Raw genomic sequence first — 27,442 nt, 5'->3', positions numbered from 1 at the left:
GCAAAAACAAAAGGAAAGGGATTGGGGCTAAGGGGGCATCTAAAACACGCTCGCTTTGGGCTAAGCCGTAGAATGCTTGACCTTGATTTTTCTGCATGCCAATCGGGGGCGAAGCTGTGAAGGGAAGGTTTAGATTTGATGGCCAAAATAGGTGAGTCGCTCCTAGTTTTGAGCAAAGGCTATGGAAGGAAAGGCATGTAAGGAGGAGTAAATGAAGAAGATGGAAGAGTATGAGTGTTTAGGGTTGAAAAATGAGGCCCGCAAGATTGGGATTATAAGTGAAGAAGCCAAAACGGCGAAGAACGCCGGGAAACAGCGATGAACGCTGGGAAAACAGGCCTTGACCTTTGAAACCGACGACCAGATACATAAAAAAAAAAGGCCAGAGTCATCACTACTAGAAAGAGACGACAAAATGAGAGAAAGCAATAACAGTCGGTCGTCGCTGTCGGCGATGGGGAGATGGAACTGGTTGCACAAGCAAGAGAATGGGGGAAAACAGCTACTAGGATTTTGCCTTGTACGTCATAGAAATAATTAGAGTATAGAATAATTATGGTTGGTGTTTTAGACACGTGGTGAGATTGTTGAAGTGAGAGTAAGGTTACTTTAGGTCAGAAGGGGGTGACCAAAAACGGACTCTTAGAGCAACTCCACCAGAGGCTTTATCCCAGTGGACAGGCAACCCAAAACACCCAATAACCTCCCTCCCTTGCTCCAGCCCACGCGGGCGATTGGGCACAGGGGAAGCTCGATGGACAGGCCAGGCGCGAATCCACAACCCGAGAGCCTGAGGGCCAGGTGATGCATGGCTGACGTTAGGGTGACGTCAGCCACGATAATAAAAAAGTTGCTTCAGACGTGTGTCATTCTCGTGCGCGTGGGGGCACGTCACCAACAACTTTACCGTTGGTGGGGCCCACGTGGCGCGACGTCATTCATTGGATTTCAACAGATAAATTTAAAAAAAAAAATTCAAACATCGCCCTAACGGCTAGACGACGTGGCACAATAACAGCCGTTGAATTTCAAATCAATGGTCCATGTTATTTGCCTTTAAAAATAAAAATAAAAAATTTCAGAAATGTTACCATTGTGCCACGTGCCACAATCTGGAGGGTTGGATTTGAAATTTTTTTAAATCCAAAGGCAGAAATTAATTAAGTTGTTAAAAATTAATAAAAAATAAAAAAATAAAAAAGAATGATTTTACTTTTCTATAAATACATTCTCATTATCTTCTCCCTTACACCACAATTTCATATTTTCTCAAATACTTTCAACCACATTCCAATCTTTCTCTCAAAGTTTCAATCCAATTGGTTTCCAATAAAATGACTAATGATGCAAGTATGAATTGGACGCTTATTAAAAATGTTACGTTGTGTTATAGCTGGGTTGAAGTTACTTATGATCCGATTACAGGTAATGAGATGTAGTTGTGAGAAATGTGGAGTCTTATTCATACCAATTTTCTTGAGAAAATTGGTAGGAAAAGAACCAAGGAATCGATATCCAGTAGTTGTAGAATACTCAGCTAATCATTTAGTCTTTGGAGAGACGCCTTGGCATAAGCTAGTAGTAATCTTCGAAGTGGGGACATATTAGGTAACAATATATTATTTATTTGTTTGTACTATACCCCAATTTACATTAGCTACTTTGATTATAATTATTTCTTCTCCCGCATTGTGTAGACACTTCAAGCATAAACTTGGTATAATGCCAAAACCAAAAACAAAAACAAATCTTTCACCCAGTGGGCATGTTGGAATATTGTCAAAGATTGTCCTAAATTCAGAGTTGTGCATGTTAGTCCAGAAGTTGTCATGAACAGTACCCCTCTACATTCTACGCCCAATCATGTCTCGCATGTTCATGAAACAGACACAGAAGAAGTGCCGGAAACGCCCCCTGAACAAGCATCGGGGTTGACTCGTTATCTAATTAGGCCTCAAGGTAAGAAGGCTTTAAAGAGAAAAGGAAGTTCTTCCAAGAATGATTATGCAAAATGTATGGAAGAACTTGCTCGGCAAGGTGAATATTCACTGGTGCTCTATCAAGTCAATTTGCCGGGCAGTGTGCATATATGGGTCGTAAAATGTAGTATATCGTTGAATGAGCCTTTCATTGTAACGTCCATCTTTTTGTAATGGCTCGTGTTGCACAGGTTCTTTAGTGGCGTCATGAACACAATATATTTATGTTCTAGAATTGTTCATCATGTCTAACTCATATTTATCAACAGTATCATAATCATACTCATCTTCCACAATCATGTTATGAAGAATGATGCACGTCATTATGATGGATCAAATTGACTCTAAATCAAACATTCTGGCAGCACCTCTGACAATCGCCCAACGAGCTTGGAGGATACCAAAACAACGCTCCAACATCCTTCCTACACCCCTCTTGACAGCTTGCAAAGTGTTTTTCCTTTGCACTTAACGGACGTCACACTATTTTGACAAACGATGACCACCTTGGGTAAATGTCGTCTGCTAGGTAGTATGGCCCATGGTACTTATGTCCGTTGACCTAATACGTGACTCTTGGTGCTTTTCCTTGTAGGACATCGTTGAACACTGGGGATTGGGTAAGGACATTGAGGTCATTTTGAGCTCCCGGAACATCCAAAAAAGCCTGCCAAATTCACGTATTAAATGATGCCACCGCCTCTAAAATGATACTTTTTGCTCATTTTCTGTCCCCATAGGCTCATTGCCATGCACTTGGACAGTTTTTCTAGTTCCAGTGCATACAGTCGGTGCTTCCAATCATCCCAGGAAAACCCTGCATCTGGCCCTTCTTCAGAAGCCTTTGCAAGTCCATCTTAGTAGGTCTCCGGAGGTACTCTGTGGTGTAGATAAATTCGATTGCGGAGCAAAACCTCATCAGGGACTCAAGAATGATTGATTTCCCCATCCTCGCTATCTCATCCACTTAGTCTGTAAATGTTCCATATGCAAGCATCCGCAAGGCAGCAGTAATTTTTTGCTCAAGAAAGAGATCCATAACACCAAACGCATCCTTCTTTTGCACAAAGTAAGAATCATGGTTGCAAACTGCAATCATGATTTTGTTGAACAAATGTCGTTCTATTCTAAAACGACGTCTAAAGTACATGTCAAGGAATGCACTGTTACGTACAAAATAATCGTCCAAAAGATCTGTATCTCGTCGTTGCTTGCTTCTATCAATGTTTGCAAACGGTTGGGCCTGGACATCTAAACCACAGCTTGGATGACTCGACCGGAATGTGAAGCTCTTTAGCTTCTTGCTTCATCATCTCTCCTTCTACGCTCCTCATCCCCTTCCTCTTCCATGTCATTTTCGCCCACTTGGAGATTGAACATTTCTTCTCCTTGCTTAAACAATTCTTTCTCTTGCTCATCGATATCCCACAACATCCTTAAAGAAGACATTGTAAGAAGGAAGCAGAAACTACGAACAATGACAGAGATTTTGATTTTGGTGTGTGATTTCTTAGGATGGATAGTGGGTTATATAGAGGAAAAAGAAAGGATTAGGTTGTAGATAATGTCACATGGCATGCCGTCATTCGTTAAAAATTTGATCGAAATCTATCCTTAAATATTGTAAACAGATTGTGACATGTGGCGCGACGTGATTCGTTAAAAATCTTATTGGAAATATATCCTTAACGATTCTGAAAAGGTAACGACATGTGGCACAACGGTATTGAATAAAAATCTTATTGAAATCTATCACCAAAAATTATCTTATCGGATAATGACACGTGCCACAATGAGAACAATGAAAAATCTTATCCGAAATTATAAATAAAATTATTTTGTATTATTTTATAAAATAAAAAATATTAATATTTTATTGCCTATTACCATGACTATTCAGTTTAGGGGTGGAAATGCAAAAGGCAGTTACTGTTCACTGGGGGGATTCAATAGTAAGTTGCCCTAGGGGGCCTTTGTAATGTTGGAGTTACTCTTACGAAGCCACTTGAATTAAAAATTAATTTTTATCAAAAACTTAAATAAAAATAAATAAATAAGAAAAGTAGGGAATACGAATGGGCCGGAGTACATGGGCTGAATGTTACAATGTTGGGCTTCTTGAACGGTCTCAAAAGTCAATAACATCCCACAGGGACGATGCTTAGTTCAACACCGTGGGGTTTTGCTGACTCATCTTTTTCGAGCGAGAAGCGAAAGCAAAGCGAAGGAATCAACCAACTGATCGGAGTGGACGTCGAATTGAAGTCCCCAAGAACAGAAGGCCGAGTGAGACTCCTGAAGTTTAATTTACCTCCATATATATATATATATATGTATGTATGTATATCTGTCTCTCTGTGTGTATGTATATCCGAGTCTGGTTTAGATTGCTGTGCACACCAACTGTTTGATAGAAGGAACTTGATAGATTAGGCGTACCTTATGCTGGAAATAGGGATTCCTTTTGTTAAACCCTTTTGGTTGGAATCAAATTGTAATGCTTTAAGTTATTACATACTACTAGAAGTAGAAATACTAGAACTCCAGCATTCTTCTCGAAAAGGGTCTCGGGGTGGTTTTATGTCCTTTTGTCGGTAGGATTTGACATGGTACTATATGTCCCTTTGGTTTTTACTTATGCGGTTGGCTGGTGGTTGTTCTTGTTGAAAAAATGTTCTCTCTACGTGGTTGTAGCACTAGACACAGAATCCCTGATAGCTTTAGCATTAGAGCAATACCTGAAGAGATGAAATCTGAGCTTTTCTTATAGGCCTTGTTTGAAGATTGGCTTGGCTTGCACAAGCCACTAAAGTCAGTGAATGTCAGAATGAAAATTTGGATTCCAACTTGCATGTTTTGTCCAAATGAAGGAAGAAGATGGAGAAGTCATTAAGAAAACTATTCTCCTAATCCTCACAAAAATGGTAGGATTGAGAGGGACGAGTTTTCATCATGGCTTCCCCATCTTGTACCTTCACTTGGAGTCTTGGACAAAATATGCAATTTGACATCCATATTTGTCTTCAACATTCATTGAATCTAGTGAATTGTCCGAGCCAACCCAATCATAAACATCAAATGAGTCCATAAAGTTTTAGTATTAGCCTATAGGTGGAATGTAAGACCTTTGGATGGAATCCCATTGTAGTACCTGGGTTAATGCTCTGAGTTATCAAATATAAGAGTTCCAACTTTCTTGATGAGGATGGTCTCTATGTGGTTGTAAGTCCTCTTGTAAAGATTCAACACGAAACTCTATGTTCATGTAGCTGTTACTTATGTCATTCAGTGACGTTTATTATATATCTGATAACATTTCTGAAAATTTTTGCTTCCTGCAAATCTTAGCTGCAGGTAATCAGGACAGGCACAATCTTCATCTCCTGATATTTGGGAGCTGTTAATTGAGAGCGGTAGATAGTGTTTCTGCAGCCATGTCTGCGACCAAGATACGGACAAGTAGCTTCTCTCGGAACTTTCTGGCTGCAAACTCACAACAAATCCCTGGACTAAAGCATGGTCCCAATGGCACAATGTTTATTTCATCAGGGATACCAGACCTTGACAGTAATCTTCTATCTATAACATCAAATTGGAATTTGTTAAACTGAGATGGAGTGATTAGGTCGGATATTATTTCTTTTTGTATTAGTATAATCTTATTTAGAAAATCTTTATACTGCTGTCTTTGGTCTGTAGAGATTTTAGGTGGTGGGTTTTCTCTAGGAAGCCTAGTTATGGTGATGGAAGATGCAGAAGCACCCCATCATATGCTTTTGCTTAGGAGTTTTATGTCTCAAGGACTCGTCCACAACCAACCCCTTCTCTATGCAAGCCCATCCAAGGAACCCCGGCAATTTCTTGGTACTTTGCCTAGCCCAGCGGTACCCAAAGATGACAAGTCTAGTCATCGAGATCCTGATGAGGTTGTTCTCTTCTTCAGCTCTTCTGTACACATATTTGTTCAATAGTTTGGTTTGTTGGGTGAACATTAAGAAATTAATTCTCCTATATTCTTCTAAAATTTCAGGAGAAAGGGTTGAGGATAGCTTGGCAATATAAAAAGTATTTTGGTGAAAATCAACAGAGTGTTGATAGAGGTGGCAAGTTTGTTCTTATTTTATCTAGTGCAAAATATGTCTTGTTGGCTCATGGCTGGTTTAGATTTCAAGAGCAGTTTGTTATGTTGTTGTCCAGATGGAAAACATGAGTTCTGCAGTGAGTTTGACTTGCGGAAGCCCTTAGAAAGGAAATTTTTAAGCGGCAAGCGTATAGATTGCGTTAGCATTCAAGATTCTCCAAATCTGATTACCCTTCATGACCGTTGTGCAACCTTTTTATCTCAATTTCCAAGGTGGAGTACTGTACTCTTATGCTTTCCTGCCTAAAGGTTACTTATAGCTTGGTGAAATTAAATGCATAGAAGTTGGTTTCTCACAATGTCAAACTAGCTTTGTTCATAGTGGACACGAATATTTACTATTTAGTGAGTCTAAGTTTTTTTTGTGTGCTTGTGCATGTGTAATTTGGTTCAATGGTTTGGGTGAGGAGGATAAAAGATTGCAGCCACCCTGTGTCTGATATAAATTCTTTAAATAGAAATGGCTTTGGTGGCCGATTTTGGTAGCTTATACAAGGAAAGAAATTATTGCATACCTTTATTTAGTTGCCAACTATGTTTATAAGTTATGACCTCTCTTATCTTAAAAACACGTGAGTTCGCCACCTGATTTTGTGATTAATTGGTTTCTTATTTATTTTTAAAGACCTCTTGTATAATTTTTTTAATTCGAGTCCTTAAGAGTTCTCATTAAAACCTCACTAATTGGCTTGTAATGAGGCCATCCGTAAGTCTTTTCGGATGGTCATGGTTGTATGTGTTTTTATTTTATTCAATTTGTTTTTATACTTGGTCTTAACATTTTCTCCCTTCTTTTGGCTGAATATGCAGAAGTGATGGCAGCATTTCTTCCGTTGGTCGTATTGCAATTCAATCATTCTGTGCTCCACAGTGTGAATATACCGACATGGTTTGTGGCCCTGCTATTTGCTCTTACCGTTTTAATTGCATGGGGCCTCTGATTTACACCCGCTTCTTGGTTCCTTTGCTCTGCAGTTTTGTTGTTAGGAGTTTGTATGCCTTCTCCTTTTCGAAAACTTTTATTAGAATAATATGATAGATAACGACATTTCCTTGTTATATCAAAGTCCTTGGAATTTTATGCCGGAAGCATGATGAATATACTACTTAAGTTGAGCGTAGTAATGTCGCATTGCAGGAATGGGACATGCTTTCCTTTCTTAGATCTCTAAGAGCCATGGTCAGATCTTCAAATGCAGTTGCTGTTGTGACATTTCCACCTAGTCTTCTTTTGCCATCCTTCTCTATAAGATGGCAGCACATGGCAGACACCTTGCTGTCAGTCAAAGCAATTCCAGGTTAATATCTGTGTTCACACTTGTTTTTGCACTGTCAAATATTTCTCCAATAATAATCCACATGAATCATCCATTCAGACGAGGACAAGGAATTGGAAAAGCTCCTTACTGGTTACCAGGACATGGTAGGGCTTCTCAATGTGCACAAGGTAGCACAGATTAACACACAGGTACTGCAAGACTGTACTTCTACCAAGATCTAAAACTGTATGAATCAATTTCTGTCTCTCCTTTTTCTTTTTTTTGTTGCAAAAATGAATAGCATTTATGCACTTGCCATGAATTTGTAAACATGCACCTGCATGACCCACCATCCAGTCATCCTTAGAATTGCTTTGGTACTATAGCTTTTCCTGTTAACTTAGATTAAACGCTCGCACACCCATATTATAGGGGGCCTTTGCACTCCCCTCTTACAACACCACCGTCTGGCGTTGTGCCTCGCTGTTGTAGCCCACTCCTTGTTACCGCTACGAAGCCAACCTTTTATCCCCGTATCATGTTTTTTTCTTCATCTTGCAGCCACATTGTTTCACTTAGAGTAGCCAATCTATGTTGGATTTAAGATGTTATGAAAACTCAAGATGTTAAAATTAGAATAGAAGGGGTTCAAATGGAATAACTGATTTGGAAATCGACTTCCTTTGCTGTACTGTTGCTTATGTGTTTTATTATTCATGGTTTCTACTGTGTCAGCAGGTTCCTGTGATCCTTGAGGCAACAACGTACTCAATGAAGTTGAAAAGGCGGAGGTTTATGGTTTTAGAATGTCTAAACCAAGCCCCAATCGATGGTTCAAGTGGGAGTTCGTATGGCACTTCGGGTAGTTGTTCTGTCTCCTCCAAAACTGGGGCTCTTGATTTTTAACTCCCTACTTATATTCCTCTTTTGAGATGTCACTGATAAAAAAATTCAGCTTGTTAACTCAACTCTAAGAGTCAGCCATCAACCATGATGGCAAATAGCTCCTTGTGTTTCTACAAAATGTTTTGTTTTAGCGAAAGCAATAGCAAGAATTAGAATTTCGGAGTTGTTTATTTCTCTGATCAATGTTTCAACAGGTCGTGTTTTACAAGTTTGTGTTTACTTAGTTCAATGGATGTATTAGTATTTGCTACAACACCCATCTTCTTTGAGCAACATTCTCTCCAGAGAGAGCCTCCCATGTCGCCCACCCGCCCCATAGAAGTCCCAGTGCCCGGTCGGGGTCTGATTCATTCCATTTTGACGGGTGCCTTTGCAGCGGATGTCTTTGAATGGATGTCCTCGTCTAGGCCTGGCGACTCTTCTGTTGGCAAGGTGGGGTTTATTTTGTTAAGTTGCTTGGCAGCATTTTGAGGACGAGAAAGATAAAATCGAGTCATACTATTTCAAAATGGAGATTGACGAATGTGGAATACTAGACAATTTCTTTTAGGCGGATGCTAAGTCAAGACGTGGTTTTGACCATTTTGGTGATGTGATTGTGTTTGACACTGCATCCAACACAATGTGTAGGGGTTGATGTTTGCTCCTTTGTTAGGAGTGAATAATTAATCAAACAACGGTATGGGGTTGTGGATTCCTGAAAAACGGAAAAGACCAAGAGCTTTGAGTGGTGGTTGGAAGAATTTCTTAAAGTTATATCGTGTGAGCCGTCAAAAGTTAAAATTACGAATCAATATGGTGCCATAGCAAACAAATTGTGTCATTGAAAATCCAAAAAAAAAATGATGGCGGGTTGAACATATTAATTCTCATTTTACTCACTTATGTCAAACAAACGGTGTCGTTGAAAATCCAAAAGAGAGTTTAGTTTTGCTGATCACTTAATCCTAATCCCGCAAGGAAAATATAAACTCGAAGACACTTAAAGTCTCTTCTTTGCTAGGAGTACGTCTAGGACTTGGTTGATCAAGTTCTTGAAGAATCTAAAGTGAGATCACTAGAATAGTTACCAACACGAGCACCATTTTGCTTCCGGATGACTGACCGTTTATAAAGATCATAATCTTGTTTATTCATTAATTCAAAATACATCAATACATTCCGCTCATAATGTGACATAAAACATAAAAAAAAAACCAGAACCATTCTTCAGAAAAGAAAGGGGAAAAAACCCGAAAAAGCGACAGCTTGAATGCGAACTCGATTTCCATTCGATCTCCCAAGGGGCATCATTTGTACCATGCATCGATGCAAAATCTACAAGGTAGACTTCAATGTGTTTCCAATATCGATGACAAATCGATATCTGACATCTCCTTTAAGAAGGCGCTCCATGGCAATGTTCACATAATCCATTGGGATAACCTCAATATCAGCTGTTATGCTGTGCTTGGCTGCGAAATCAATCATCTCTTGCGTCTCCTTCATGCCCCCAATGCCACTCCCAGCTACTATCTTCCTTCCTGCAATTGCAAAATGCACTCTTGTAAACAAGTTGCCGCCGAAGACATTCCAAAGTTTAAAAAGTAAACACTTCATACCACAAATCCTACATCCCGCAGTGGGAATAAATCGTTGTATAGAGGAAACAAAAGTAAACATGTCGATGCATTATTTTTTATGCATGCTTACCCACGAGCAAAGGAAAAACTGGAAGCTCAAGAGGCTTCTCTAGTGCTCCAACCATCACTAGCTTTCCGTGAGACTTCAACAAACCAATCAAAGGCAATAGAGGGTGGACTGCAGAAACCGTGTCAATGATACCATCCAATGTGCCAATGGCAGCCTAAAAAATCCACACAAAAAATAAAAAATAAAAACAAGAAAAAGGTCAGTCACCCCTACACACTTCAAATAAACTTGAATCACTACATGCACAAACTTGTTTAAATTAATAATCATCTTACCTGCATCTGATCTTCATCGCGGCTGACCAAAAACGAATCAGCACAGAGATGTTCAATTGCTTCTTCTTTCTTATTAGGGGAGGTACTGATGACAGTCACCTTAACCCCCATAGCCTTAGCAAACTTGACAGCCACATGGCCTAGACCGCCTAAACCCACCACACCAACATGCATACCGGGTTTGTCAAGTCCGAAATATCTCAAGGGGCTGTAAGTTGTAATCCCCGCACATAGAAGAGGAGCCGCTGCATCAAGGGGAAGGGTTTCTGGGATACGGACTACAAAGTGCTCATTGGCCACCATGATGTCAGAGTAACCTCCATATGTGGGGGTTCCGTCGTAGTACTTGGCACCAAAAGTGATTATCCATTCGGGGCAGTAATTTTCAAGATTGTTGGTACAATTTTCACAAGATGTACATGATCCCACCATGCTTCCAACACCTACCTTGTCTCCGACATTGAATTTTTGTACTCTGCTCCCTACCTCCGTCACTACACCAACAATTTCATGTCTGCATTGTCCAGTTCATATTCCATTAGTTTTGGATACCAAATCCAAATTCAGATACTTACATATGTGTTCATTCTACAATGTACTATTTGGCATCAGTACTTGTAGCATTTAAAATGAAAGTTTAGTATGTACCCGGGAACCAATGGATAGGTAGAAATTCCCCATTCGTTCTTGGCCATGTGGACGTCCGAATGACATATCCCACAGTATAACACTTTGAACATCACATCATTATCGCCCGTTTCTCTGCAACCAAAAGAACGCAATTTTCAGAGAACGTATAAAAAGATTGATTAAACAAGAACTCGATGATGAAGTTTGTATTAATACTGACCTTCTTGAGAATTTGAAGGGAGAGAAAACGCCAGATGAATCCCTGGCAGCCCAACCAAAGGCTTTCTTGGGGTGTTCTTGTTCTGTAGACATCACCATTTTTCCCTTGATTAATTTGTATCTGAGCTTTGGCCAGTAGAACGAGAGAGAGAGAGAGAGAGAGAGAGAGTGGGAATTGCTAGATTTGGGGAGGGGCTGGGTGCTATTTATATGTACATGGAGTTTGGCTGGGATGACATACCGGATGAGCGAAATCATAACTCAAAAGCGGGTCTTCTAAATATTCCGTTTCTCTTTGAACTTTCCAAATGGTTTGCTGACGTCATTCCATTGCCACTACGTAATGGCTTACGCTAATACCGATCTCCATTTAAAAGTTGCCTGACCCTTAATCATTATGTTCTACTACTGACAAAAAACAATGAAATCATTTTATATTAAAGTCATCATACAAACCATCTAATAGGTTGGTATGATAAAAAGCAAGTAAATGTTTGAGTTCGAAATCCATTGAAGTGTTTGGGATCATCGAATATATTTTGACATGTTATTCGACTTGGGAAGTAAAAATGTTCTATCACCTTATGCGATACTTAAAATATACAAAAGAAGAAACCAATCCATTATCAAAGCACGGTAAAACTTTCTATATTAAAAGATTAATAATAATAATAATAATAATAATAAAAGTCAGCATGCAAAGAGCCTATCCTTCCAATGTAGTATGTTGAGGAACATGGAATTCCTGGTGGCAGCATTATACATAATCCATTTCCCCCAAAATTTGCTGCTTTTAGGGGTGCTTTTTAATTTGGATTTACCAAATTAATTTCTAGATAAATTATTCTATTCCATCTTAAGTAAATATCAAAAAGTGAATCAATGATTACTAGCGCAAGTGGCTAGTAAGTATTTTTCATTCTTGATGGACAGTGGAGACCGTTGAACCAATCATGCCACGCCCAATATGTGGAGACCGTTGAAATTCTTCGGAATAAAGCCAGACTCTTTGGTTAGTGATAGCCGTGGTCGAAAAAAGAAAAAGAAAATGAAGAGGGAGGTAGGAGTTCTCAAACGGAGGTGCTTAAAGATATAATTGAAGTTAAAAGGAAATCAGCGTAAAAAACAAGTACAAAAGAGAAGCGAAGTCAATATCGGAGATGCACCAGTGGCAAGAAGAATTGTCCACATCTAGACACAGGTGCGCAACGAAATTAATTACCAATTATGTTTTGCTTCCCAATATATTAGTGGTAGTAATATTTAAAACAACTTTGGATTGTATTGTAATTGTCTAGGTCTTGCACAACTGAACTCGAAGAACACACAGAGGCCACACAGCTCGTCGTTGTCAATGATGTTACCGTGCAAATGAAGATGCTAACCCTATGCCTAATTCCTAGCCAACCCAAAATAGTAAAAGTGAAGTGACCGAATTCGGGAATTATAGACGCTTTCACAAATATACGATCAATGACCCATTCGACACAATTTGAAAGTAATTTATGGCAAGTCCTTTATTATACAAGACGTGTTAAATTTGCAGGGGATGAACTATTCATTTTCCATGGCCATAGTTGATTGTTTTAGAATATATAATAGTGTATCACATCACTAATAGACAGTGCCGGATCCAAGATTCTAATATCGGGTGATCTCAATATTAGAGTTGAACTTTGTGGAATAGGATTTGGACCATCCAAAATTGAAGTTGAACTATGGCATTGTAAAAACTAACTACTACAAAATAGAGCTTTCATGACACTTACTAAATTTTTTAATGACATTTTTTTATTAAAAACGTTATTAAAATAAATTGATGACGCAACTAAAAAAACCAATGGGAATGATTTATAAAAAAGAAGAGCGTTGCGTGAATTCCTCAAAACTTCCTTAGCCCCCACGACTCATTCACTCCACTACCCAACCCACTCCCAGCCAACTCCCAGATAGAGAATGAAATATCAACGCTCTCTTTCTCCTCAAGACGGAAGACTCACTGTCTTTCTATCTCTCCCTCTATTTCTCTCTCTCTGGGACGCCCACAGTCTTCATCACACAGTCTTCATCGCGAGTACTCACTGTCTTTCTATCTCTCCCTCTCTTTCTCTCTCTCTGGGACGCCCACAGTCTTCATTAACCAGATTGATTGTTTTCCCCAAATTTCACTCAAAACCTAATTGTGTATGGTAAGTTTGTTGGAATGGTTATGGGTTTTCTAGAAAATAGTTTCTATATTAATCTCTTTTGTGAAGTTGTATTGATTAGTCCGAGCTACGTGGCTGGACAGATTTTAGTTTAGCCTTGACATTTGCTAAAGTAGTTGTTGTACAAATTGTAGTTTAGCCTTGTCATTTGCTATGTTGGATAACGAGATTGATCATTGGTTTTTTTTTAAAAAACTTTGTGATCCCCTTAATACCAATTCTGAATTATATTAACTATTACTTTTATCCTTTAAAAAAACAAAAAAAAAAAAAATCTTTAGATTGTGTGTTCTTGTGGGAGTTGGTGTTTATAGCACACCACATGTTTGATAAAACTCCTCATAAGCTCTGCTTCTGTTTTTTATCTTTAGCCTACAACAGTTTATATATTGTGCCCTCATGCAATCTCGTTATATGTTTTATTCTAATATCAATCAATATAACTGTTTTAGAAGAACAATCTTGATGGATTGTTTGGATTTGTAGATCCTGGCAGAATCCCTCAAAAGGCCGGCAGAAAGGAACAAAGATCAAATGCAATGGCTCTTAGATTACAGAACTGCAAAAAAGGACAATTAATTTTTGCTCCGTATAACAAAGGGTTATTAGTACTATGTGTTTGAATTTTTTTGTTCCTAACAAATCAGCAGTTGACCATTGTGTAATAAAGAATGCAATTATTTATGTTTTGTAGGTTTCATTGGTTGTTGGATATTATTGACCCCTACGAGGAATTAGTGTATTATATGGACTCACTTAATTGGATACAGATAGATCTTGGAATGAAGGACATTGTTGAACTGTAAGTATTTGGATATACGTTTGTCCTTATTTCATGCATTTCAAGATTTGAATATATTCATGTGTTCTTATCCTCTATGTGCAGATCACTGAAGATGTTTAAAGCTCAAAAGGGAATAAAGGGTTGAAAAATATCAATTGGAAAGTAGTAAAGGTGAGGAACATTGTGTTTTGACTTTAAATTAATCTGACTAACTTACATTTTATACTTTGTTATTTGTATATGCAGTGCCCTTTGCAAGAAGGAACTGTAGAATGTGGATATTATGTGATGAAATACATGAAGGAAATCATTGATGATCCGAACTGCTCAATTATTACCAAGGTTAGTACTACTATTACAAAGAGCACTTAAGCGGGTGTATTCGCTACTATCTTATTAGTATTAGTTCTTTGTGTGTAATTTATAGTTTAGGCAAATTAATTTACAACTAATGATGGTTTTTACTCAAATCATTGGCAACTCATGAAGGAAATCGGCATAACTATACTAAATTACTTGAATGTTCACATTATTGATGATGAGATGGATTGTTGTTAGCGTGATTTGTAGTGTTTAATTAAAGTTAATTACAATAGAAATTGGAACTTTTGAATCTTCCAAAAGATGCCCAATTGGATTTTAGCTCATCAAAACCATCATGGGTATTCGTGTATTGAGTTGATTCAAGTCATCAATGGGTTTGTTTTTGTTTTCCTTGTCTGGATTCAGATTCTAATTCTTGATTTATTTTTTGTCTTCAATAAAATTGTAATGCTAATCTATCTTTAGTTTGCGTTTGAATGTGATAAATAAATAGGTTCAGATCTGATTTTGTTAAGCCATTTTGTGTTTGAGCTTGGTGTTATTTACCATCAAGATGAGACCTTTAAAGTTTAAATCTTTTGCTGGACCGCTTGACGTTTTATTAGCTCTATACCGAGTGAAAAAAAAAAAACACATTAGCGAAAAATACGAGTAGAGAACCCTTGTTCTTTCTGGGCTAGTTGATGCTAATTGACCACATCCTTATTAGTTAAATGATTGAAATTAGTTTTTGTCGTGACATGTTCTCTTTTGGTTGTGATTTGTTGCAGTTCAAAGAAAAAGCTACATACACTCAACAGGAAATTGATGCATTAAGAATAGAGTGGGCTGAGTATGTTGATGACTTCATCCCAATAGATGAAACACTAGATTAGCTAGTTTGTGAAATTTAAATTAAGTGAACTAGTTTTAGTTTAGTAGGAAACTCTACACATTATATTGTCTTTTGTAATACTTTGGTAGTGGATGAATTACAAATTTATGAAGCAATATTGTTTAATTTGAGGTAAATATCTTGCTTCTTGGATGAATTATGTAAGTCTTCTTATATATGCCATCATACATATTTTAGGACATGTATTGAATCATTTATGACACGCTTTGTGTGTCATGGGTAATATTCAATGACGCTGCAGTGCTATAGTACATGACGCTATACATATGTCATGTTTACTATACCATGACGCTCATTCCTCTATTTATGACATATATTCTACATCTCAAATTGAAATAGATGACATGCTTTTTTAATTCAATGACGCTTGTTATGTGTCTCTAAAAGCTATGCATAACATTGTGCGTGTGTCATGATTAGTATACCATGACACTCATTCCTATGTTTATGACACTTATTTCATGTCTTAAATGGTAATAGATGACACAAGTTCTTAATTCAATGACGCTTGTTAGGCGTCCTTAAAAGTAATACATGACACTCTTTCAACGTCATAAAAAATATCTTTAATGACACCCACAAAGATGACGCTAAACCCTTGCGTCATTAAACTTTTAACATGACTCATAAAATGTGTCATGTATGTAAAAATTTGTAGTAGTATCATGATCAAAGTACTATAAATAAAAAATCATAAATTACATTCTAATAATCATACTATTATCTACAATCTATTATGAATCTAAAAGTGTATTGGAACACACACAAACACTCACACATATATAAACTAACACATGATCAAAGTACAATAAAAATATCATAAATTATATTCTAATAATCATAACAATAACTACAATCTATTATGAATCTAAAAGTTTCATCCAATACACGTCAATTTTAATAGAATCCTATATTAATAATTTGGAGTATATCAGAAAACTTATATCAATTAGAACATTATAAAGAATTAGAAATTTAAAAAATTGGGTGTTGGTGGAGTGGTGAGAGGCGGAAAAGGTGTGGTGGCTTGTCGATATTGGTTGGTGATAGGTAGACATGGCAATTTCTTATAAGACCCGTTAACATGATATGTAAACGACATGAAAATAACGGGTTTTGGATCAACACGATAACTAATCGGGTCGTTATCGGGTCACACAATAAGAACCCAATAATAACGGGTCCTTAACATGTTTACACGAGAGTGACACATGGGTAACATGTTTGGACACGATAAGAAGAAAAAAAATTTATGATTTTTATTTTTTAAACTACTAAAAAAAGTTACTATAAAATACAATAGATATAATGTATATATATATATATATATATATTGCTTATTAATAATTATTATTATTGTATTATTATTCTATATACATTTTGAAAACTTAAGTTTTATTTATTTATTTTTATAGTATACTACAACCAAAGATTGAGATTAAAAAAATTATAAAAAAACATTAAAAATAAAAATATCAAGTAATTTAAAAATATCAAACACATTAAAAAAATTATAATAATTAATTTACAAGTGCGAAAAATATGCAAACACTCGTAAACGGATCTTCTACTCTTTGAGCATGGGTATATTATCGTTTGAATTTTTCAAACCATACAAAACCGCATGAATAGATGTCCTCGTCAAGGCCTAGCGACTCTTCTGTTGGCAAGGTGGGGTTTATTTTGTTACATTGCCTGGCAGCATTTCGAGGACGAGAAAGATAAAATCGAGTCATACTATTTCAAGATGGAGATTGACGAATGTGGAATACTAGACAATTTCTTTTAGGCAGATGCTAAGTCAAGATGTGGTTATGACCATTTTGGTGATGTGATTGTGTCTGACATTGCATCCAACACAATGTGTAGGGGTTGACGTTTGCTCCTTTGTTAGGAGTGAATAATTAATCAAACAATGGTCTTGGGTTGTGGATTCCTGAAAAACGGAACAGACCAAGAGCTTTGAGTGGTGGTTGGAAGAATTTCTTAAAGTTATATCGTGTGAGCCGCCAAAAGTCAAAATTACGAATCAATATGGTGCCATAGCAAACAAATTGTGTCATTGAAAATCCAAAAAAAAAATGATGGCGGGTTGAACATATTAATTCTCATTTTACTCACTTATGTCAAACAAACGGTGTCGTTGAAAATCCAAAAGAGAGTTTACTTTTGCTGATCACTTAATCCTAATCCCGCAAGGAAAATATAAACTCGAAGACACTTAAGTCTCTTCTTTGCTAGGAGTACGTCTAGGACTTGGTTGATCAAGTTCTTGAAGAATCTAAAGTGAGATCACTAGAATAGTTACCAACACGAGCACCATTTTGCTTCCGGATGACTGACCGTTTATAAAGATCATAATCTTGTTTATTCATTAATTCAAAATACATCAATACATTCCGCTCATAATGTGACGTAAAACATAAAAAAAAACCAGAACCATTCTTCAGAAAAGAAAGGGGAAAAAACCCGAAAAAGCGACAGCTTGAATGCGAACTCGATTTCCATTCGATCTCCCAAGGGGCATCAGTTCTACCATGCGTCGATGCAAAATCTACAAGGTAGACTTCAATGTGTTTCCAATATCGATGACAAATCGATATCTGACATCTCCTTTAAGAAGGCGCTCCATGGCAATGTTCACATAATCCATTGGGATAACCTCAATATCAGCCGTTATGCTGTGCTTGGCTGCAAAATCAATCATCTCTTGCGTCTCCTTCATGCCCCCAATGCCACTCCCAGCTACTATCTTCCTTCCTGCAATTGCAAAATACACTCTTGTAAACAAGTTGCCGCCGAAGACATTATAAAGTTTAAAAAGTAAACACTTCATACCACAAATCCTACATCCCGCAGTGGAAATATATCGTTGTATAGAGGAAACAAAAGTAAACATGTCGATGCATTAGTTTTTATGCATGCTTACCGACGAGCAAAGGAAAAACTGGAAGCTCAAGGGGCTTCTCTGGTGCTCCAACCATCACTAGCTTTCCGTGAGACTTCAACAAACCAATCAAAGGCAATAGAGGGTGGACTGCAGAAACCGTGTCAATGATACCATCCAATGTGCCCATGGCAGCCTAAAAAATCCACACAAAAAATAAAAAATAAAATCAAGAAAAAGGTCAGTCACCCCTACAAACTTCAAATAAACTTGAATCACTACATGCACAAACTTGTTTAAATTAATAATCTTACCTGCATCTGATCTTCATCGCGGCTGACCAAAAACGAATCAGCACAGAGATGTTCAATTGCTTCTTCTTTCTTATTAGGGGAGGTACTGATGACAGTCACCTTAACCCCCATAGCCTTAGCAAACTTGACAGCCACATGGCCTAGACCGCCTAAACCCACCACACCAACATGCATACCGGGTTTGTCAAGTCCGAAATATCTCAAGGGGCTGTAAGTTGTAATCCCCGCACATAGGAGAGGAGCCGCTGCATCAAGGGGAAGGGTTTCTGGGATACGGACTACAAAGTGCTCATTGGCCACCATGATGTCAGAGTAACCTCCATATGTGGTGGTTCCATCGTAGTACTTGGCACCATAAGTGAGTATCCATTCGGGGCAGTAATTTTCAAGATTGTTGGTACAATTTTCACAAGATGTACATGATCCCACCATGCATCCAACACCTACCTTGTCTCCGACATTGAATTTTTGTACTCTGCTCCCTACCTCCGTCACTACACCAACAATTTCATGTCTGCATTGTCCATTTCACATTCCATTAGTTTTGGATACCAAATCCAAATTCAGATACTTACATATTTGTTCATTCTACAATGTACTATTTGGCAGCAGTACTTGTAGCATTTAAAATGAAAGTTTAGTATGTACCCGGGAACCAATGGATAGGTAGAAATTCCCCATTCGTTCTTGGCCATGTGGAGGTCCGAATGACATATCCCACAGTATAACACTTTGAACATCACTTCATTATCGCCCGTTTCTCTGCAACCAAAAGAACGCAATTTTCAGAGAACGTATAAAAAGATTGATTAAACAAGAACTTGATGATGAAGTTTGTATTAATACTGACCTTCTTGAGAATTTGAAGGGAGAGAAAACGCCAGATGAATCCCTGGCAGCCCAACCAAAGGCTTTCTTGGGGTGTTCTTGTTCTGTAGGCATCACCATTTTTCCCTTGATTAATTTGTATCTGAGCTTTGGCCAGTAGAACGGGAGAGAGAGGGAGGGAGTGAGAGAGAGTGGGAGTTGCTAGATTTGGGGTGGGGCTGGGTGCTATTTATATGTACACGGAGTTTGGCTGGGATGACGTACCGGATGAGCGAAATCATAAGTCAAAAGCGGGTCTTCTAAATATTCCGTTTCTCTCTGAACTTTCCAAACGGTTTGCTGACGTCATCCCATTGCCATTGCGTAATGGCTTACCCTCATACCGATCTCCATTTAAAAATTGCCTGACCCTTAATCATTATGGTCCACTACTGACAAAAAACAATAAAAATCATTTTATATTAAAGTATCATACAAACCATCTAATAGTTTGGTATGGTAAAAAGCAAGTAAATGTTTGAGTTTGAAATCCATTGAAGTGTTTGGGATCATCGAATATATTTTGACATGTTATTCGGCTTGAGAAGTAAAAATATTCTATCACCTTATGTGGTACAGAAAATATACAAAAGAAGAAACCAATCCATTACCAAAGCATGGTTAAACTTTCTATATTAAAAGATTAATAATAATAATAATAATAATAATAATAATAATAAAAGTCATCATGCAAAGAGCCTATCCTTCCACAATAGTATGTTGAGGAACGTGGAATTCCTGGTGGCAGCCTTATACATAATCCATTTCCCCCTAAATTTGCTGCTTTTAGGGGTGCTTTTTAATTTGTATTTACCAAATTAATTTCTAGATAAATTATTTTATTCCATCTTAAGTAAATATCAAAAAGTGAATCAATGATTACTACCACAAGTGGCTAGTAAGTATTTTTCATTCTTGATAAACAGTGGAGACCGTTGAACCAATAATGCCACGCCCAATATGTGGAGACTGTTGAAATTCTTCGGTATAAAGCCGGACTCTTTGGTTAGTGATAGCCGTGGTCGAAAAAAGAAAAAGAAAATGAAGAGGGAGGTGTGAGTTCTCAAACCAAGGTGCCTAATGATCTAATTCAAGTTAAAAGGAAATGAGCGTCAAAAACAAATACAAAAGAGAAGCGAAGTCAATATCGGAGATGCACCAGTGGCAAGAAGAATTGTCCACATCTAGATGCAGGTGCGCAACGAAATTAATTACCAATTATGCTTTGCTTCCCAATATATTAGTGGTAGTAATATTTAAAACAACTTTGGGTTGTTTTGTAAATGTCTAGGTCTTGCACAACTGAACTCGAAGAACACACAGAGGCCACACAGCTCGTCCTTGTCAATGATGTTACCGAGCAAATGAAGATGCTAACCCTATGCCTAATTCCTAGCCAACCCAAAATAGTAAAAGTGAAGTGACCGAATTCGGGAGTTCTAGACGCTTTTACAAACATACAATCAATGACCCATTCGACACAATTTGAAAGTAATTTATGGAAAGTCCTTTTTTATACAAGACGTGTTAAGTTTGCAGGGGATGAACTATTCATTTTCTACGGCCATAGTTGATTGTTTTAGAATATATAAAAGTGTATCACATCACTAATAGACAGTGCCGGATGCAGGATTCTAATATCGGGTGATCTCAATATTATAGTTGAACTTTGTGGAATAGGATTTGGACCATCCAAAATTGAAGTTGAGCTATGGCATCGTAAAAACTAACACATGATCAAAGTACTATAAATAAAAAATCATAAATTACATTCTAATAATCATACTATTATCTACAATCTATTATGAATCTAAAAGTGTATTGGAACACACACAAACACACACACATATATAAACTAACACATGATCAAAGTACAATAAAAATATCATAAATTACATTCTAATAATCATAACAATAACTACAATCTATTATGAATCTAAAAGTTTCATCCAATACACGTCAATTTTAATAGCATCCTATATTAATAATTTGGAGTATATCAGAAAACTTATATCAATTAGAACATTATAAAGAATTAGAAATTTAAAAAATTGGGTGTTGGTGGAGTGGTGCGAGGCGGAAAAGGTGTGGTGGCTTGTCGATATTGGTTGGTGATAGGTAGATCTGGTAATTTCTTATAAGATCCGTTAACATGATATGTAAACAACATGAAAATAACGGATTTTGGGTAAACACAATAACTAATCGGGTCGTTATCGGGTCACACAAGAAGAACCCAATAATAACGAGTCCTTAAGATGTTTACACGAGAGTGACACACGGGTAACATGTTTGGACACGATAAGAAGAAAAAAAATTTATGATTTTTATTTTTTAAACTACTAAAAAAAGTTACTATAAAATACAATAAATATAATGTATATGTATATATTGCTTATTAATTATTATTGTATTATTATTCTATATACATTTTGAAAACTTAAGTTTTATTTATTTATTTTTATTGTATACTAGAGCCAAAGATTGAGATTAAAAAAATTATAAAAAAACATTAAAGATAAAAATATCAAGTAATTTAAAAATATCAAACACATTAAAAAAATTATAATAATTAATTTACTAGTGCGAAAATTATGCAAACACTCGTAAACGCATCTTCTACTCTTTGAGGATGGGTATATTATCGTTTGAATTTTTAAAACCATACAAACCCTCATGAATAGATGTCCTCGTCTAGGCCTAGCGACTCTTCTGTTGGCAAGGTGGGGTTTATTTTGTTACATTGCTTGGCAGCATTTTGAGGACGAGAAAGATAAAATCGAGTCATACTATTTCAAGATGGAGATTGAGGAATGTGGAATACTAGACAATTTCTTTTAGGCAGATGCTAAGTCAAGATGTGGTTATGACCATTTTGGTGATGTGATTGTGTTTGACACTGCATCCAACACAATGTGTAGGGGTTGATGTTTGCTCCTTTGTGAGGAGTGAATAATTAATGAAACAACAGTCTTGGGTTGTGGATTCCTGAAAAACGGAAAATTCCAAGAGCTTTGAGTGGTGGTTGGAAGAATTTCTTAAAGTTATATCGTGTGAGCCGCCAAAAGTCAAAATTACAAATTAATATGGTGCCATAGCAAACAAATTGTGTCATTGAAAATCCAAAAAAAACTGATGGCGGCGTTGAACATATTAATTCTCATTTTACTCACTTATGTCCAACAAACGGTTTCGTTAAAAATCTAAAAGAGAGTTTAGTTTTGCTGATCACTTAATCCTACTCCCGGAAGGAAAATATAAACTCGATGACACTTAAGTCTCTTGTTTGCTAGGAGTACGTCTAGGACTTGGTTGATCAAGTACTTGAAGAATCTAAAGTGAGATCACTAGAATAGTTACCAGCACGAGCACCATTTTGCTTCCTGATGACTGACCGTTTATAAAGATCATAATCTTGTTTATTCATTAATTCAAAATACATCAATACATTCCGCTCATAATGTGACATAAAACATAAAAAAAAAAAACCAGAACCATTCTTCAGAAAAGAAAGGGGAAAAAACCCGAAAAAGCGACAGCTTGAATGCGAACTCGATTTCCATTCGATCTCCCAAGGGGCATCAGTTCTACCATGCGTCGATGCAAAATCTACAAGGTAGACTTCAATGTGTTTCCAATATCGATGACAAATCGATATCTGACATCTCCTTTAAGAAGGCGCTCCATGGCAATGTTCACATAATCCATTGGGATAACCTCAATATCAGCCGTTATGCTGTGCTTGGCTGCAAAATCAATCATCTCTTGCGTCTCCTTCATGCCCCCAATGCCACTCCCAGCTACTATCTTCCTTCCTGCAATTGCAAAATACACTCTTGTAAACAAGTTGCCGCCGAAGACATTATAAAGTTTAAAAAGTAAACACTTCATACCACAAATCCTACATCCCGCAGTGGAAATATATCGTTGTATAGAGGAAACAAAAGTAAACATGTCGATGCATTAGTTTTTACGCATGCTTACCGACGAGCAAAGGAAAAACTGGAAGCTCAAGGGGCTTCTCTGGTGCTCCAACCATCACTAGCTTTCCGTGAGACTTCAACAAACCAATCAAAGGCAATAGAGGGTGGACTGCAGAAACCGTGTCAATGATACCATCCAATGTGCCCATGGCAGCCTAAAAAATCCACACAAAAAATAAAAAATAAAAACAAGAAAAAGGTCAGTCACCCCTACACACTTCAAATAAACTTGAATCACTACATGCACAAACTTGTTTAAATTAACAATCATCTTACCAGCACCTGATCTTCATCGCGGCTGACCAAAAACGAATCAGCACAGAGATGTTCAGTTGCTTCTTCTTTCTTATTAGGGGAGGTACTGATGACAGTCACCTTAACCCCCATAGCCTTAGCAAACTTGACAGCCACATGGCCTAGACCGCCTAAACCCACCACACCAACATGCATACCCGGTTTGTCAAGTCCGAAATATCTCAAGGGGCTGTAAGTTGTAATCCCCGCACATAGGAGAGGAGCCGCTGCATCAAGGGGAAGGGTTTCTGGGATACGGACTACAAAGTGCTCATTGGCCACCATGATGTCAGAGTAACCTCCATATGTGGTGGTTCCATCGTAGTACTTGGCACCATAAGTGAGTATCCATTCGGGGCAGTAATTTTCAAGATTGTTGGTACAATTTTCACAAGATGTACATGATCCCACCATGCATCCAACACCTACCTTGTCTCCGACATTGAATTTTTGTACTCTGCTCCCTACCTCCGTCACTACACCAACAATTTCATGTCTGCATTGTCGAGTTCATATTCCATTAGTTTTGGATACCAAATCCAAATTCAGATACTTACATATTTGTTCATTCTACAATGTACTATTTGGCATCAGTACTTGTAGCATTTAAAATGAAAGTTTAGTATGTACCCGGGAACCAATGGATAGGTAGAAATTCCCCATTCGTTCTTGGCCATGTGGAGGTCCGAATGACATATCCCACAGTATAACACTTTGAACATCACATCTTTATCGCCCGTTTCTCTGCAACCAAAAGAACGCAATTTTCAGAGAACGTATAAAATGATTGATTAAACAAGAACTTGATCATGAAGTTTGTATTGATAATGACCTTCTTGAGAATTTGAAGGGAGAGAAAACGCCAGATGAATCCCTGGCAGCCCAACCAAAGGCTTTCTTGGGGTGTTCTTGTTCTGTAGACATCACCATTTTTCCCTTGATTAATTTGTATCTGAGCTTTGGCCAGTAGAACGAGAGAGAGAGAGAGAGAGAGAGAGAGAGAGAGAGAGAGAGAGAGAGAGAGTGGGAATTGCTAGATTTGGGAAGGGGCTGGGTGATATTTATATGTACATGGAGTTTGGCTGGGATGACGTACCGGATGAGCGGAATCATAAGTCAAAAGCAGGTCTTCTAAATATTCCGTTTCTCTCTGAACTTTCCAAATGGTTTGCTGACGTCATTCCATTGCCATTGCGTAATGGCTTACCCTGATACCGATCTCCATTTAAAATTGCCTGACCCTTAATCAATATGTTCTACTACTGACAAAAAACAATAAAAATCATTTTATATTAGACTATCATACAAACCATCTAATAGGTTGGCATGGTAAAAAGCAAGTAAATGTTTGAGATCGAAATCCATTAAAGTATTTGGGATCATCGAATATATTTTGACATGTTATTCGACTTGAGAAGTAAAAATATTCTATCACCTTATGTGGTACTGAAAATATACAAAAGAAGAAACCAATCCATTACCAAAGCACGGGAATGTGGAATTCCTGGTGGCAGCATTATACATAATCCATTTCCCCCTAAATTTGCTGCTTTTAGGGGTGCTTTTTAATTTGGATTTACCAAATTAATTTCTAGATAAATTATTCTATTCCATCTTAAGTAAATATCAAAAAGTGAATCAATGATTACTACCACAAGTGGCTAGTAAGTATTTTTCGTTCTTGATGGACAGTGGAGACCGTTGAACTAATCATGCCACGCCCCATATGTGAAGACCGTTGAAATTCTTCGATATAAAGCTGGACTCTTTGGTTAGTGATAACCGTGGTCGAAAAAAGAAAAAGAAAAAGAAGAGGGAGGTAGGAGTTCTCAAACTGAGGTGTTTAAAGATCTAATTCAAGTTGCTTAAAGATCTAATTCAAGTTAAAAGGAAATGAGCGTCAAAAACAAATACAAAAGAGAAGCGAAGTCAATAACAGAGATGCACCGGTGGCAAGAAGAATTGTCCACATCCAGACGCAGGTGCGCAACGAAATTAATTACCGATTGCTTTGCTTCCCAATAAATTAGTGGTAGTAATATTTAAAACAACTTTAGATTGTTTTGTAATTGTCTAGGTCTTGCACGACTGAAGTCGAAGAACACACAGAGGCCACACAGCTCGTCGTTGTCAATGATGTTACTAAGCAAATGAAGATGCTAACCCTATGCCTAATTCCTAGCCAACCCAAAATAGTAAAAGTGAAGTGACCAAATTCGGGAGTTCTAGACGCTTTTACAAATATACGATCAATGACCCATTCGACACAATTTGAAAGTAATTTATGGCAAGTCCTTTTTTATACAAGATGTGTTAAGTTTGTAGGGGATAAACTATTCATTTGCCATGGCCATAGTTGATTGTTTTAGAATATATATATAAGTGTATCACATCACTAATAGACAGTGCCGGATTCAGGATTCTAATATCGGGTGGTCCCAATATTGGAGTTGAACTTTCTGGAACAGAATTTGGACCATCCGAAATTGAAGTTGAACTATGGCATTGTAAAAACTAACACATGATCAAAGTACTATAAATAAAAAATCATAAATTACATTCTAATAATCATACTATTATCTACAATCTATTATGAATCTAAAAGTGTATTGGAACATACTCAAACACACACACATATATAAACTAACACATGATCAAAGTACAATAAAAATATCATAAATTACATTCTAATAATCATAACAATAACTACAATCTATTATGAATCGAAAAGTTTCATCCAATACACGTCAATTTTAATAGCATCCTATATTAATAATTTGGAGTATATCAGAAAACTTATATCAATTAGAACATTATAAAGAATTAGAAATTTAAAAAATTGGGTGTTGGTGGAGTGGTGCGAGGCGGAAAAGGTGTGGTGGCTTGTCGATATTAGTTGGTGATAGGTAAATCTGGCAATTTCTTGTAAGACCCGTTAACACGATATGTAAACGACATGAAAATAACGGATTTTGGGTAAACACAATAACTAATCGGATCGTTATCGGGTCACACAAGAAGAACCCAATAATAACGAGTCCTTAAGATGTTTACACGAGAGTGACACACGGGTAACATGTTTGGACACGATAAGAAGAAATTTTTTTTATGATTTTTATTTTTTAAACTACTAAAAAAAGTTACTATAAAATACAATAGATATAATGTATATGTATATATTGCTTATTAATTATTATTGTATTATTATTCTATATACATTTTGAAAACTTAAGTTTTATTTATTTATTTTTATAGTATACTATAGCCAAAGATTGAGATTAAAAAAATTATAAAAAACATTAAAAATAAAAATATCAAACACATTAAAAAAATTATAATAATTAATTTAAAAGTACGAAAAATATGCAAACACTCGTAAACGCATCTTCTACTCTTTGAGGATGGGTATATTATCGTTTGAATTTTTAAATCCATACAAACCTCATGAATAGTATTTTTAAGGAAGTTCAAAATAAATAAAATTCATATTAATGTATTAGTATGAAAAATGTGAAAGCATATATAAATGCTCGTAATTGCATCCTCTATGCTTAGATGATGGTCACATGGTCGTTTATGACACACCTCGACTCGAAATGTCCACTAGGACTCCGAATCAAGCTGTGTTGGCCGACACTTGGAAGGTGACGAAGCAATAAAGTGTGATAATGTGTAAATTATGAATAAATTTAAACCTAGAAGTGACTAAATACACGAGTGCGCAGTGAGTGGGTATGGACCCATACACACGTGATACAGAGCATAAGTAGAGTACAGTAAAGTAAG

At 36.9% G+C, this 27,442-nt stretch overlaps 4 protein-coding genes across 5 annotated transcripts; 1 reads left to right on the top strand and 3 right to left on the bottom strand.

The window, feature by feature from the left end:
- Positions 1-4,141: 4,141 nt before the first annotated feature.
- On the top strand, positions 4,142-8,538 carry LOC137720088 (elongator complex protein 4). 2 transcript variants are annotated; one of them, XM_068459097.1, is made up of 9 exons: positions 4,142-4,265; positions 5,328-5,546; positions 5,679-5,905; positions 6,010-6,079; positions 6,177-6,333; positions 6,931-7,009; positions 7,259-7,418; positions 7,497-7,588; positions 8,118-8,538. In XM_068459097.1, exons 2-9 carry the CDS (start codon positions 5,414-5,416, stop codon positions 8,283-8,285), a joined length of 1,086 nt encoding a protein of 361 aa, XP_068315198.1. In that variant the 5' UTR covers positions 4,142-4,265; positions 5,328-5,413; the 3' UTR covers positions 8,286-8,538. The 2 variants fall into 2 exon arrangements, with proteins under 2 accessions (XP_068315198.1, XP_068315200.1); XM_068459099.1 differs by having other exon boundaries at positions 4,144-4,265; positions 5,334-5,546.
- An 820-nt stretch (positions 8,539-9,358) lies between these two features.
- Positions 9,359-11,238, bottom strand: LOC137720089 (probable mannitol dehydrogenase). Its single transcript, XM_068459100.1, has 5 exons — positions 11,103-11,238; positions 10,901-11,014; positions 10,253-10,766; positions 9,978-10,131; positions 9,359-9,808 (listed from the first exon to the last, which is right to left on the bottom strand). The coding sequence occupies exons 1-5, from the start codon at positions 11,198-11,200 to the stop codon at positions 9,603-9,605; spliced, it is 1,086 nt and encodes a 361-aa protein (XP_068315201.1). The 5' UTR covers positions 11,201-11,238; the 3' UTR covers positions 9,359-9,602.
- A 6,406-nt stretch (positions 11,239-17,644) lies between these two features.
- LOC137720090 (probable mannitol dehydrogenase) lies at positions 17,645-19,487 on the bottom strand. The gene is made up of 5 exons (XM_068459101.1): positions 19,363-19,487; positions 19,161-19,274; positions 18,513-19,026; positions 18,241-18,394; positions 17,645-18,071 (listed from the first exon to the last, which is right to left on the bottom strand). The coding sequence occupies exons 1-5, from the start codon at positions 19,458-19,460 to the stop codon at positions 17,866-17,868; spliced, it is 1,086 nt and encodes a 361-aa protein (XP_068315202.1). The 5' UTR covers positions 19,461-19,487; the 3' UTR covers positions 17,645-17,865.
- Positions 19,488-22,808: 3,321 nt separating this feature from the next.
- Positions 22,809-24,630, bottom strand: LOC137720981 (probable mannitol dehydrogenase). Its single transcript, XM_068460110.1, has 5 exons — positions 24,489-24,630; positions 24,287-24,400; positions 23,639-24,152; positions 23,364-23,517; positions 22,809-23,194 (listed from the first exon to the last, which is right to left on the bottom strand). The coding sequence occupies exons 1-5, from the start codon at positions 24,584-24,586 to the stop codon at positions 22,989-22,991; spliced, it is 1,086 nt and encodes a 361-aa protein (XP_068316211.1). The 5' UTR covers positions 24,587-24,630; the 3' UTR covers positions 22,809-22,988.
- Positions 24,631-27,442: the final 2,812 nt, after the last annotated feature.

The sequence above is a fragment of the Pyrus communis genome, chromosome 16 (genome assembly GCF_963583255.1).
Source record: "Pyrus communis chromosome 16, drPyrComm1.1, whole genome shotgun sequence".
Lineage (NCBI taxonomy): Eukaryota > Viridiplantae > Streptophyta > Magnoliopsida > Rosales > Rosaceae > Pyrus > Pyrus communis.
Note: the sequence above shows the minus strand (reverse complement) of the source record. Positions and strands in the feature narration are given on the sequence as shown.

Excerpts from the sequence above, each read along its gene's own strand:
- LOC137720088 (XM_068459097.1), top strand. The coding sequence starts at position 5,414 with ATGTCTGCGACCAAGATACGGACAAGTAGCTTCTCTCGGAACTTTCTG. Across the intron at positions 5,906-6,009 it reads GTCATCGAGATCCTGATGAG|GAGAAAGGGTTGAGGATAGC; the intron begins GTTGTTCTCTTC and ends CTAAAATTTCAG. Across the intron at positions 6,080-6,176 it reads TCAACAGAGTGTTGATAGAG|ATGGAAAACATGAGTTCTGC; the intron begins GTGGCAAGTTTG and ends GTTGTTGTCCAG.
- LOC137720089 (XM_068459100.1), bottom strand. The coding sequence starts at position 11,200 with ATGGTGATGTCTACAGAACAAGAACACCCCAAGAAAGCCTTTGGTTGG. Across the intron at positions 11,015-11,102 it reads CCCTTCAAATTCTCAAGAAG|AGAAACGGGCGATAATGATG; the intron begins GTCAGTATTAAT and ends TTTTGGTTGCAG. Across the intron at positions 9,809-9,977 it reads AGTTTTTCCTTTGCTCGTGG|GAAGGAAGATAGTAGCTGGG; the intron begins GTAAGCATGCAT and ends TTGCAATTGCAG.
- LOC137720090 (XM_068459101.1), bottom strand. The coding sequence starts at position 19,460 with ATGGTGATGCCTACAGAACAAGAACACCCCAAGAAAGCCTTTGGTTGG. Across the intron at positions 19,027-19,160 it reads ACCTATCCATTGGTTCCCGG|ACATGAAATTGTTGGTGTAG; the intron begins GTACATACTAAA and ends TGGACAATGCAG. Across the intron at positions 18,395-18,512 it reads GCGATGAAGATCAGATGCAG|GCTGCCATGGGCACATTGGA; the intron begins GTAAGATTATTA and ends TGGATTTTTTAG.
- LOC137720981 (XM_068460110.1), bottom strand. The coding sequence starts at position 24,586 with ATGGTGATGTCTACAGAACAAGAACACCCCAAGAAAGCCTTTGGTTGG. Across the intron at positions 24,401-24,488 it reads CCCTTCAAATTCTCAAGAAG|AGAAACGGGCGATAAAGATG; the intron begins GTCATTATCAAT and ends TTTTGGTTGCAG. Across the intron at positions 24,153-24,286 it reads ACCTATCCATTGGTTCCCGG|ACATGAAATTGTTGGTGTAG; the intron begins GTACATACTAAA and ends TCGACAATGCAG.